Source organism: Arachis hypogaea, chromosome 18, assembly GCF_003086295.3.
Source record: "Arachis hypogaea cultivar Tifrunner chromosome 18, arahy.Tifrunner.gnm2.J5K5, whole genome shotgun sequence".
Lineage (NCBI taxonomy): Eukaryota > Viridiplantae > Streptophyta > Magnoliopsida > Fabales > Fabaceae > Arachis > Arachis hypogaea.
In genome coordinates this window covers 130074620-130088425 of record NC_092053.1, presented here as the reverse complement: position 1 = coordinate 130088425, position 13806 = coordinate 130074620, and the positions used below count along the sequence as shown (strand labels likewise).

The window sequence follows — 13806 nt, the reverse complement described above, 5'->3', positions numbered from 1 at the left end:
ACAGCAATAATAAAATGAATATATTCTCTCTCTCTTTCTCTTTCTTACTATAAAGCACTTATTTACTTTTCTCTTACTACTAATATAATATTAATATATTATCTTTATAGTAGTATAATAGTATTGGTAAATACTGATAATAGTATTTTTATTTATACTTTATTTTACCTCTTCCTTATTTATTTATTTAGTTATTATATAACACTTTCATTCATCTAATCAGCTCAACTAATCATATATTCTACTTATTTCAATCATATATGTCAGACACAAATATATACAAAATTACTTTTGTGAACATTTATTTTCACCTCATCAAGTATTTGTTGCGCTAATCTCTTGTCTATGCTGGTTATAAACCCAAATGACTAAATCCAAACTTGTCCCTGTATTTTGGTCTCCATTGATCCAATTTCTAAAATTTCTATAACCAATGAAATTACTGTCGAGTTTCAAAAATGATGTAACACTTTAAATTGTTATTGGAGAGCAAATCTTCAGAATTGATCCAGGTGCATGACCAACGACATCAGAGAGAAAACCATCATTAATTATTTGCATTTATTTATTCTAACTAAAAATTTTACTACAAAGCATACAATAAATCAAAATAGTAGTACCTTTAATCGGCAAATTCTTAACTCCAAGCAGCCACAATTAATCTAAATTAATAGAAGATATAGACAAAATCTGAATCAAAATAACCTGAAAGCATAATCTGAACCAAGAATATATAGACAAATTTTTAAAAAAATAGGATTAAAATTTTGTAAGTGATCAAGAACGAAAACTAAAAAAGAAAGAGCAACGAAAAAGAACGAACCATGACAGGAGAGAGGCCGCGATAACTGAGATTCTCGCACGGTGAAAAAAGGTGTAAGGGTTTCATGCATGGTTGAGGAGAGGAGAAGCTTCGATAACGATGAGAGGAGGATGTATGGGTAACCACGGGATCGACTCCAAGACGACACAGAAGCGTACGGTGGAGCATAGATTAGGAATTTCATGCACCGTGGAGGACGAAACAGGAGTTTCACGCACTGTGGAGGAGAGGCGAAAGGTCGACGCCGAGGAGAGAAGGACAGTTGGCAGCCGTACAACTCCACATCCACACAGAGGCATAGCCGCATAGGGTAGAGCATAGATTAGGAATTTCGCACACCGAGGATGAGGGAGTAGAGGTTTCTTACACTGTGGAGGAGAGGCGAAAGGTCAAGGCTGGAGAGAGGAGGATGGATGGGCAACAGTGGCGCACGGTGGAGCAGCAACGTCAGGATTTCATGCGCTACCAATATCAATTAGCAGGTTTCTATAACTGTAGGTAGGGGAACTATTGGTTATAAGATTAAAAAAAAAAGAGGTTGAATAAATGAATTGATGATGAAGATCCTGATTAGCGGCGGTTCTTCATTCAGTAGCCGCTAATCAATCACGTCCTGCCGCACATGAATATTAATTGCTGTTATCTCTAAATTTTGTGGCGGATAAATTAACTGCTGGCAATTTTTGGTCGCTATCCTCCGCCTCCCTTGTAGTGTTGATTGAGGAAATGTTTAAATTATTGTAGGGACCAGATTGAATTTTTTTGATGCAGCATAGGACTTGATTTCACACTTTCAAATTATATGAAGCTAATAAGAAGAATTAAGTGAAACAATAGGAACAAAAGAAAAATATCCTTAGGTCTCTCTATCACAAAAAAAAACATCATTCACTACTATAGCTTCGTTCTCATCATCAAATTAACATGGTCAAAGCTATCAGAGTTCATCAAATTGGTGGCATTCAGGTCTCTCTCTCTCTCTAAAAAGTGATGCTTTTTGTTTCTATGATACCTTAATGCAAATCATATATAAATAGATTGAAAATCGTCATATTTGAGTATGAATTATTGAATTATTGAAGATTTGGATGATGCTTCTGATGACAGGTTTTGAAGTGGGAGGATGTGGAAATTGGAGAGCCTAAAGAAGGTGAGGTTCGTGTGAAACACAAAGCAAATGGGGTTTTCATTGATGTCTACTTTCGCACAAGAGTTTATGAAGATCCTTCTTTCCCCTACACTCCAGGTTAGTTAATTGGACTTACTTCTACTAAATTATTTTATATGGTGATATTTTTTCTATCAAATATTCTTTTATTTATAAATTGACTTTTAATAATAATACTAAATTGAAACAATCAAACTCACCCAACTAGATGATCACTAGTTTTGAGGTGCTTTTGTTTTAGCGCAAGTGCGCGACATTACTTTTACCAACTATCCAATTTAAAATCATTAACTATTCTTTTTCATTCAATCTGTCTAGAGAGGTTTATAATTCGTTGTTGCTTACTTGTTTGTAGCTAAAGAACTAGGCAAAATATGCATTGATAATAAATTTCTCATTTTCCAAGAAAGAGGTGCTTGTTTTATTGTGTTCTTCGCTTCCTGTTTATTATGATCAAATTATTTTCTTCTATTGATGGCGGCCTCTAACTTTTCATTTTATGCTTTGTTTATTATGATTAATTCCTTGCTTGTTCATGCTGTAAATGGCAGTACTTGACACATCGCAATTTTAGGTTTATAGATTGTAGCATTGCAGTTGGTTCAAAGGATGGGAAATTGATTATAAGATTACAACAAAAGGATGGAAAACTGATTATTTATTTTGTTTTAAATTGTGAAATGGCTTCATGAATTTATTTATGTGCATGAGCTAGTGATATAATCTTATTTTTTATTATAAGGGAAGGTTATGCTGGCAAGCCATTTACATTTACTTTGTATATGTTGGAAGTTGCAGTTCTACATTTAATTAATTAAGTGTTTTTTATTTACAAAGAAAAAGTTGGCTTTGGAAAATTTTTACAATTGAAATCTACACTCTTTTCACATAATGCCACTTATAATAGTCAGTTTTTTTTTAAGCTCATATATAAAATTGTGGCGGTTCAAAACCGTCGCATTTTTTTAAACAAAAAATCCCACATAAATTTGTGGCTGCCGCATATTTTTTTGAAAATCCACTTGCCAAAATAGCGGTAGTTTTACAACTGCTGAAAAATCAATTATTTGATTTGCGACAGTTATGCCAGTGGCTTTTGTAAATTGTCGCAAAATCACATGCCCGCACCCTAAACTACAATACTCTTAGAACTGCTAATATGCTGTTTTGCGGTAGTTTAAAACCACCGCAATTTTCTAAAAAATCGTTGCTATTCGATGTGTCTCTTGTAGTGATTGCATATAGGGTAACATTGTAAATTTTTATAAATATTATGAGGTAAGAAGAAAAAGAAATGCATTTTACCCTTTGTAAACTTTTTTTCTTGTCATACATACAAATCCACTCACAACGACACTACAAAGTTCTTTAATCACAACTCAACTATCGCTAAAAATTGAACTTGGTGCGACATCTTAGAAGACAAATAACTTTGCCACTAGTATCCAAGCCACAGTCACCCTTTGCAACCTTAAGTTCTTAACTAATCCTTAAAGATTACGTGATCTGCTATGGCCATCAAAGCTTGTAATGAGTCCGAAGAAAACTTTCTCGCAAACAAAAACGGATCATGTCGTTTAACATCATCGTCCTCACCATATTTGGGCCTAGCCGTCCTCAAGGCCGAAATCAACTGAGGCCCAATTTCATCCTTCTCAAACATTCGAGGGTGCCCGTCATTGCTTCCAGTCCAATCCACATAGGTGAGCGTGGCATGCACGCACCCTTTGGTATCCAACATATTTATAAGGGTAGGAAAGTAACTCTCCTCCGGATAACAAATCTCCATCAAGTAAAACAAGCACGGCAATTTGAATTTTGACCAAACCCTTGTGTCTGACACAATCAACATTGCATGCTTACGTGTCAACGACCAAAATTGAGACCCCTTTCGAAACTCCTCGTACCTGACCTCCGGGAGCATCACGTGTGCCCCACGCACAACCCATCGGTAAAACGACCCTAAATCCTGTGGAGTCATCTCGATAAAGCTTTTGTTTGAGTTTGCAAGCGTGTGGTACGTGAAGCGAAAAGAGTGTAGTGGAATGCACGAAGGAGAGAGAAGTATGAACATATAGTTGTCTCGATCGTCCACAAGAGCGCATGCGAGTAACCTGCGCGCTGCTGCAGCAAGTGTGGGAGAGTTTCTAGCAGTGGGCTTGGAGGGAATGATGCGGTTATGGAAGACACTGAAAGGGTGTGGCTTCCAAATGGAGCTGGTCTCGTCCACGTGGACGTAGATGGTGAAGTGTGTTTTTGGGGCTTGGTTAAAGAACGATTCCCATAAAGGGGCGAATGGGAGAGTCGATGTTGTGAGGAACATAAACGCTAGTTTCTTAGGGTTAGTGGATGAGGGGTTTGGTTTTGTGTTTGAAGCCACTCGAAGCAACTCTTTTTCTATTTCATCTTCCTTGTATTCCGTTAATTGAAGTGTGTTGTTGTTGGGTAGGTTATGAATGACACGGTTGGTAATATTTTTTGTGGAGGTGGTGGAGGTGAATACAATGAGTAAAGGTAAACACAGAAGAACCGCACATAGAAGAGATCTTCGTGGGTTTGATAATAGCATTTTTTGGATTTTAAATCTTAATAATGGTGAACTACTTTTGCACTTGTTAATTGAGGGAGACATTTGAAATTGGGAGGGTTGAGTCTATGGGAGCCCAGAGGGATGAAATGGAATATATATGGTTGGTAAGTTGATGGTCAAAAGCGATTATAATAACTAGAGACGAATAATATGGATAACATTAGATTGGTAATAAGTTGATGGTCAAATCAAGTTTCAAAGGTATAAATGCATAGCTCTTAAATAATAATAATAATAATAATAATAATAATAATAATTAGAAATAGATATTTAGTAACAATAATTGTGCCTGTAATTAAATGCGTGTATTGATAAGAAATTTAGAGTGATTTAATATAGGTTTAATTACTATGTTGGTCCTATTATTTTCTGAAATTTTAATTAGGTCTTTATACTTTTTTTCTTTTTAATTGGATCTTTGCATTAAATTTTTTTTTTCAATTAAGTCTCTCTTAATAGTAATTGGCTTAATTTTATAGAAATCCAACTAAAAAAAAATTGGTATAGAGACCTAAATAAAAAGAAAAAAAGTGTAGGGACCTAATTAAAAAAAAATTTCGTATAAGGACTCAATTAAAAGGAAAAAAAGTATAAGAACCTAATTAAAAATTTTGCGAAACTAAAAAGATCAACAGATAGAGTAATTAAACCTTTAATATAATAAGTATATTATATTTTAATTAAAAAATTTTTAATTAAATGATTAGATGAGAGTGATATTGGAAGAACAGGGGAAGAGAAAGAATAAGGTAAGTTTGTTGTTTGTTTTGTTTTGTTAACGATTGTATATGGTTTTGGAATTGCTAGAACCAACATTTTAAGTGAAAAAAAAATTAACTAGTATTAACTCAAATATAAGAAAAAGAATCTGTATTTTTTAGTTTTTCAAGTAAATTTGTAGAATAAAAAGCGGCCACATACACATTAACAAAGAAAATCAAATTATAATACTTATGTAGATTATGTGTTACATTTGGTAACTTGTAATACTTTCTATCTTTTAATAGATAAAATTTTAAAAATTGACAATTATTTGGAAACCAAGAATACGATTATTTACCTTTGAATTGATTTAATCTAATTTGAATGGATTATTTGGTGATTTTATTTAGTTTGACCTATCACCGATGATTGTGTGTAAATAAGGAAGACATTAATATCTTTAGATTGCATGCTTTAAATAAAGAGTAATTACCCAAATTAGCCTCTAAAAATTTTAAAAGCGGACATTTTAGTCCCCAAAAAAAATTAATACACACATTAATCCCTAATGTTTATCTCCGTCACCCAAATTAGTTCCCAATCCAGTTTCCGGCGTGACTCATCAACGGAGACTGCTGAGTTGGCATGTTTAGTATCCAACGTGGCTAGTAACCTGCACATGTGTCCGTCACATACATATTGGTTCCTATCCTAATAAGTAAAACGGGGTCGTTTTGAGTATGTAAAAACACAGCATTGCAAGAGGAGAATAAAAGTCACGTTTCTTCTCTTCCCTTTCAATCCTTTTCACTGCAAAAAGACTTCAAACCCCAAACATTTTTCAATTTTTACAGAGAGCCCTACCTCATCTCCCACCTCATCTCCAACATCACGATCGTGACGGACGTTGTCAATTTCATCCATAGAGGTTAGCATTCCGTTACCCAGACGTCTCTCCTAGATGCGTCAGCACCAATTCGTAAGGAAGAGGCATTGAAGTGGATTTGATCACCATTGAAGAAGCACATTGAAGAAGGTGAGACCATGTTTGAATATGTTTATAGTTGTTAGAGTCGATATATTATTTTGTGGTGTATGTTGCATTACAGAGCACAATGTTATGTCTTTAGAGTCTCTTTAATTTTGTATGCATGTTTCTTAACAGTTACTAAATGTGTTGAATGAACATTTTTTAGTTTGTTTTTTTTAGGAAAATTGTCACAGTAGAGTTAGGTTTATATGAGTATGTTTGTTGATTATAACTATTTATTCATACAGGTAGATGGAGAAATTTGGGATTCCTGTTTTCCACCATGGTGGACATTTTGTAAGGGATAACAATAGAGTTCTTCGATATATTGATGGAAGAGTTGACAAATTCCCTAAGATGGATATTGATCTAATATGTTTCTTTGACCTGCAAACTCTATTCAAAGGTTTGGGTTATTTGGATTACAAAGCTATGTACTGGTTTGATCCTACGGCACCTGACTTAGAGAGTGGGCTGCATCCTATAAAAGGAGACCTGGAAATTAATCAGATGCGTGAGAATAAACTAAAGAACAAGGATTTGAAGGAGTCTTATTTGTATTTTGATCACCTGATAATGATTACTCCTTCTGAGGGACTCGACATAGACTTTGACGTTGATGCAGATGTTGAAGAAGAGTCCAGTGATGATGGGGTGGGAAAGAAAAGCTCAAAGATGGTTAATTTGAAAAAGAAGGCTTCAATAGTTGATAACAAATGTATTGCTATGCCAAGTTCTAGGCAAACTGAGGGTGCCAAAAAATCTGCCAATGCAAAGTCTGATGGAGCAATTGGTGCTGAAAGCCCAAAATCTTCTGGGCCTATTAGTGCTACAGGGCCAAAATCTACTGGGCCTACTAGTGCTGGAGTCCTAAAATTTTGTGGGCCTATTGGTGCTAAGGCCAATTCCAAGAACCCAAAAAATACTACACAAAAGGGTGCTGGGTCAACTTCATTTGGGACAAATTTTGGTGGAAAAGGAGCTGCTATTCCAAGATCAGAGGATGCAAATTCTGGTGAAGATGATGAACAAAGTGCAGAAAATGTGGAGGAAGAAGATCCAATCTTTGAGTATGAATCAGAGTCATTATTGACACCGAAAAGTTCTGAAGATGAAAGAGAAAGGTATGAATTTCCACAATTTAATGATGCTGCTGGATTTGGAGAGGTGTATTTTGAATTGGGAATGGAATTTGCCACAATTGAATCTTTCAAAACTGCTCTGAAGGATCATGTTATTTATGAGGGAAGGAAGATTAGGCATATAAAAAACGATCAAAGGAGAGTTAGATGTGATTGTGAGCATGGGGTGGAGAGGATAAAAAAGCCAAGAAAGGCAAAGGGGGCCAAGGAGGCATCTACTAATGAGAATGCAGAGGCTGCAAATGAAGAGGCTGTGAATGAAGAGGCTGCAAATGTGACTTTTGGAACTGATTCTGTTGATACTGTTACTGCTAAGACCGCAGAAGTGGATGCTGGTACTACTGATGTGGTTGCTGTGGGTGGTGGTGCTATCAAACTTAATCCTTGTCCATGGCTAATTTATTGTGCATGGGATAATCAGCTGAAGAGTTACCAAATCAAGACTTATATACCTCAACACACCTGTGGCAGAGAATTTGGCAGCAATATGGCTTATCAGAAGTGGGTAGCCAATAAGTTGGAGAAGAGGCTCCGAACTCAACCTCATATTACTCTAAGTGAGGCTTATGAGCACATCAAAATCGACTACAATGTTATCATTAATGGGAAGATGGTGTATAGGGCCCTCAAAGAAGCAAGAGAACGTGTGATCGGGAATGAGAGAGCACAATATAGTAAGTTGAGGGATTATTTGAGTGAGATCCTTAGGAGTAACCCAGGAAGCTCCACCATATTAGATGTGACACCGATGCCTCAATCTCCTCCATTGTTCAATAAGCTATACATTTCTCTAGATGCTTGTAAAATGAGGTTCAAAGCTGGGTGTAGAAAACTAATCGGACTTGATGGTTGCTTCTTGAAGGGCTACTTTGGGGGACAACTTCTATCGGCTGTAAGTCAGGATGCGAACAATCATTTCTATGTGATTGCATTTGCTGTTGTTGATAGTAAAAACTAAAGAAAGCTGGAAATGGTTTCTCACGTTGTTGCAAGAAGATCTTGGGGATCAATATATCCATGGATGGAATTTTATTTCAGACCAACAAAAGGTAAAATTATATTTAGCTTAATATTACCAATGCCAAATGTGTTTTATTATGCTAGTATTAGTACTCAAATTATATGAGCTGTTAGTTAATTTGTAGTTAGTTTTAATATTCTGATAAGTATTTGACATATCGGTTAAACTGCTGATTTCTTGGTTAGTTGATAGTTAGTTTTAACACTCTTAAATTATTAATTTCTTAGTTATTTGATAGTTAGTTTTAATATATTGATTTTTGTCCTTCTTGTTTCGTTTTCTAGCTCTTTAGTTTTGTGGATAACCTACCTCTACTTTGCAGCATATCTTGAAGTGTTGTCATATATGATCTTCCTTTTTCTGTTAATGGTGCCAAAACCTTTTTCTTGTTTTTGTTAAGATTGGTTAAATGCACTTAAAGATTGTGTCTCATGACAGGGTCTTATGAGATTTCATCCTGTTGTTGTTATCATAGGTGTTTGTTCATGCTTGACTTTATTTTATGCATATTTTTACATATATGACAAAAAAGCTAACTATAGTACATATATTTTTTTTTCTCGTTGCTAGAAAAAAGAAAGGGATAGATGCTTTGAATGAGAAAAGGAAATGAGACAAACAATAAAAAATTCCAAAACTGTGTCAAGAAAGGGATAGATACTTTGTGTGAGTTGTTATTAGTTATTAATGATTTATGTGAGTTGTTATTAATTGTGTGTGTCTTCTTTTGATGGTCTGAGATAGGGTCTGTTGCCTGTGTTAAAGGAGGTGATGCCTCACGCACATCATCGGAACTATGTCAGGCATATCTGGAAAAACTTCACAAATCGATACAAGGACAAGAAAGTTAAAAATATTGTATGGAAATGTGCTAAATGCACCACTGATGCCGAGTTCCAGAAAAGTATGAAGAAGTTGAAAAGGATAAATGAGGATGCATGGAGCTACCTTGCAAAGTTTGACTCAGCTTGCTGGACCAAAGCTCACTTTAGTCACGGGCCAAAGTGTGATAACCTCACCAACAATATGTGCGAGGTTTGAAATGCAAAAATAGTTAACTATCGGTCCAAACCCATTTTGACTATGTGTGAGGAGCTTCGGTGCTATATTATGAGGAGGATGACGAAATACAAACAAGTATTGGAGACCCACATGGGCTCTAAAGTGGCTTCTACTCAACAAAAAAGGCTTGACGACATTATGAAGGATGTTAGATATTGGCAGCCAGTTTGGGTTGGTGACGATGAGAGGAGAATATTTGAGGTCCAACAGGGATCAAAGAATCTTTCTGTCAATCTGTCTCAGAACAAATGTACCTGTAATGCTTGGCAATTAACAGGTACTACATTGTCAGTTAATTTTTGTTTATGAAATTGTTGTGTTTTAGTTCCTAAAAGTATGTCTTTTATGTAGGCCTTCCGTGTGCCCATGCACTTGCTGCCATAGCTAGAAGGGGTGATAGACCTGAAACATATGTTCATCCACTTTTGAAGATTGGAGCAGCTTTAGCGACATATCAACACTGCATCCAGCCTGTTAACTCCGATGAGTATTAGGAGAAAACAAATTACTTGAATCCAGTTCCTCCAAAGCTAAAGAGGCCAGTAGGTAGACCAGTAAAGAGGAGGAGAAAAGATCCATCGGAGAAAGAAGCTAGCAGAATTGAAGGCAACAAAGTTAAAAAAAATATTTCAGGTTACGTGCAGCAAGTGCGGCGAGACTGGTCACAATTTCAAGACTTGCAAGGGTCCTCCAACAACAACAACTAGAAGACCAACTAATCCTACCAAAAGAACAACAAAAGTTGGAGCAAATTTTGGAACCTCAACCTAACCGACAAAGGAGATCCATGTATCTCAATCAGCACCCCAAGTGCAGGTAATAACCACGACCAAACATATTGTTGCATCACTATGGGGCTGTATTGTCATTTTTAAAATAGCTCAAGGACATTTTGTGGATATATTTTTGTTTGTTTTAGAATGTGGTTGAGCATTCCCATCCGGCTTAGGCAGCAACAAACTCATCTGGTTTCATGACTAATGTTGTGAGTAAAATTACTACTAAGTATTCACATTGTGCTGCTAGGCTGATAGTTAAGCTAACATGGCTTTGTTTAATCATTGCAGCACACTGTTCCAACTACATTGTGTCAAGTTGCAGGTAACTATGGAGCGTCTAATCCACCAAGTGCAAGGGCCAAGCAACCTATCATTAGGCCTCATCATCTTGCACCAATCCATTCTAACACACCACCTCTTATTCCGCCACCTAAAACCATTCACGGGATCTCAGCAGAAACTGTTGCAGGTACAAGTAAGGGGACTGCATCGAGGATGTTCCATTTTATCCCAAATCCTAGTTTCAAGCATTCGAAGAAGAAGTGATGAAGAGAGTGATGAAAATGTGGAGCAAGAAGAAGAATTGCAAACTAAAGACAAATGATTAGAGTATTTTGATGTCTTAATTTAATCTTTTTTTTTTGTTATGGAGAAAACTTAAAATACTGATAATGCTCCTCGGGATGAGAGATTGTTCTGGACAAAACTCTCTTTTGTTTTTTAATCACGATTAGACTGGTATTTGCATGAATTTTGTCTTTGGTTTAAGTAGTTACTATATTTTAAAGTTGCTAGAGCAACGTATTTGATATTGCAACTATTGGTGCTGTTTTTATTAATTTCTTTGCTAGTATCTTTAGAGTTTGTTATATTAGATCCAATGTGTATATGAATTTATTAACTAACATCCAGGGAACAAATCCATGAAAACACTATTGTTTTTTTATTAATTGCTTTGGTACTAAGCCAATCATTTGCTAGATTACATACAAATATAATTGTGTAATTATCTTATAATGAACATCCAAGAAAATTTTTTGTAAAACTTATAAACACTTATATGTTGCAAATATTTTGTTTAATCTAACTTTGATTCAATTCACAAAGAAAACAGAATGTAAATATCATTCAAACCTTGAACTGAATCATTGCTTATATATATCAGTTACAAAGAAGCAGTTGCAACCCATGACCAAAATCAACAATGCAAATACGATATAACAAAAACTACATTGAAAATCTTGTGTTGCACTCAATTTCTGGAACTACATTTGGATGAATTTTTACATGTCAGCTCTACTCTGCAACTCCATGACTTTATGCTCCAAACTAGCAGTCTCAGCAGCAAATATGTGTGAAACATTACCAACAATCTCACCACCATCCATCGCAACATCCTAGAACAAGATTGCCTTTTAATTGCAACTCTAACATACAATTAACAATGTTGTTATCATGAAACCTACAACAATAAGATTATGTCAAGTTAACTGGTGCTGAAGATCAACTTGGAGTTAGAACAACAAAAAAGAATACTTATAGATACACAAAAAATCTTTTCTTTTTTCAAGACATGATAAACTATCAGTTATTTCAAAATAAACTTTGATAAACTGAAAAAAGAATAAATTTAGGCAAGATTAGTATGTTACCTACGATATAGATTAGATGAATTAGGATTCAATAGCAAAATGTCAAAACAACCAGCATAGTAATCATTAGAAGGCCAATAGTGGCAAGTGAGGTAATCAAGTTTGTTACTGCAAAAAAAGTGATGTAAAATCTTGATTCCAAGACATAACTGCTCCTCAACTCTGTTATCATGAAATAAAAAATTTAGATAATTATCAATATTGTGCCAAAATAACCAAAAGGATAATTTAAAGGAGAAAGATAAAGCATTTTTGTATATGTTTATATATGTGATTAGTAATTTGATAACCTTTTTTTGTATATTTTTATATTTTTTTTACTAATTTGATGTATTGAATACGGTGCACTATTGTTATATTAATCCAAGTTATGGTCTTGTATGTATATGATAAATACACCATACCTAGCTAGGTACAGATCATGCATACTCATTCTTTTGTTAACTTTAATAAAAGAAAGGAGTCCATGTTCTTAGATACAATAGTGCCGATCTAATAAAAAATCATATTTAAAAAAGAAGTGTTAAAAATTGAAAGTGCGTGGAGCTACAAAGTGCCGTTCTCTTGTGCCAAAATATTAGTAACGAAGAAGAGGGATGAAGCTAGCATTACATACCAGAACCACCAGAGAGACTCCTTGCAGAATAGTTTTCCTCCATTTGATGGCCATAAGCAGACATAACTCCAAGCTGCAAGATCTACCCTTGAATCTGATTCGAATAAGTCCTATTTCGTGTCGCCTGAAATCAAAGCTGCATCCTGCAATTTTGGAAAAATTGGATCTTCTTCCATAAATAAGTAAGATTGATATTTCTAGTTATGGACAAAAATCAGAGACTTTCGAAGAACTAGGGTTTTCAAGAGATGAAGAATTTCACACTTATTTGCAATGAGATGTTTGGGAGAAGACACTAAAACGACATCACTTTTGGCTACTTGTGCAGGGACTATTTTGTCCTTTTAGCAGACGTGGACACTTAAATGCCACGTGTGCGAGTGAACGTGCCAACTCAGCGGTCTCCGTTGATGAGTCACGCCGGAAACTGGATTAGGGACTGATTTGGGTGACAGAGATAAACATTGGGGATTAATGTATGTATTAATTTTTTTGGGGACTAAAATGTCTGCTTTTAAAATCTTCGGGGACTAATTTGAATAATTACTCTTAAATAAATAATACATTATTCTATTTGTGTCAACGTATCCATAGTTTTAAAATTTTAGTACATTAAAAATTTGATGTAACTTAAATATAAATTATATTCAAATATATTTGGATTTTAATATAAAAATTAAAATTCAAAAACTGAAAAGTGACAAATGTGTTAAAATAAAAGGCTTTTGTATTTAAATAAAATAAAATAAAACATTTATTAACCAATTTGAATCCTAATACATACACTATTTTGCTATTTTAAACATTTAGTTGTATTTAACAAAAAAAAGTGAAGACAAAAACTACAATATTTACGCTGGTGTTGACAGCAAAAATAACAGTAAATTTTTTTGTTATATCTTTGTGGTAACTACTAACGAAAATGGTCTCTCCCACATTTTTCAATCACTGCCAACGAAAATACAAAAAAGAGATGAGAGAAAAAATTATTGTCACCTCTCACTTTCAGTTTGCACGAAATTTTTTTTCTCATCTTGTTTATTATTTGATTGAGAAAATAAAAGAGAAAAAATTACTCCATTAATAATGCAAAAAAAAAAAATTTAATATTATATTATTTTTGCTGTCAGTACTAATGTAAACAGTGTAATTTTTGTTTTTGTTTTTTCTTTCGCTAACAAAAATATAACTAAATGTTTAAAATAGTAAAATGTGTATTAC

At 34.6% G+C, this 13806-nt stretch overlaps 1 protein-coding gene and 1 long non-coding RNA gene across 2 annotated transcripts; one reads left to right on the top strand and one right to left on the bottom strand.

Annotated features, from left to right (window-relative positions):
* The first annotated feature begins 1495 nt into the window (after positions 1-1495).
* Positions 1496-2737, top strand: LOC140181675 (uncharacterized). Its single transcript, XR_011876718.1, has 2 exons — positions 1496-1789; positions 1931-2737. It is a non-coding gene; the product is annotated as an uncharacterized lncRNA (long non-coding RNA).
* A 566-nt stretch (positions 2738-3303) lies between these two features.
* On the bottom strand, positions 3304-4625 carry LOC112769047 (glycosyltransferase BC10-like). The gene has a single exon (XM_025813447.3). The coding sequence runs from the start codon at positions 4621-4623 to the stop codon at positions 3475-3477; it is 1149 nt and encodes a 382-aa protein (XP_025669232.1). The 5' UTR covers positions 4624-4625; the 3' UTR covers positions 3304-3474.
* Between the last annotated feature and the right edge of the window lie 9181 nt (positions 4626-13806).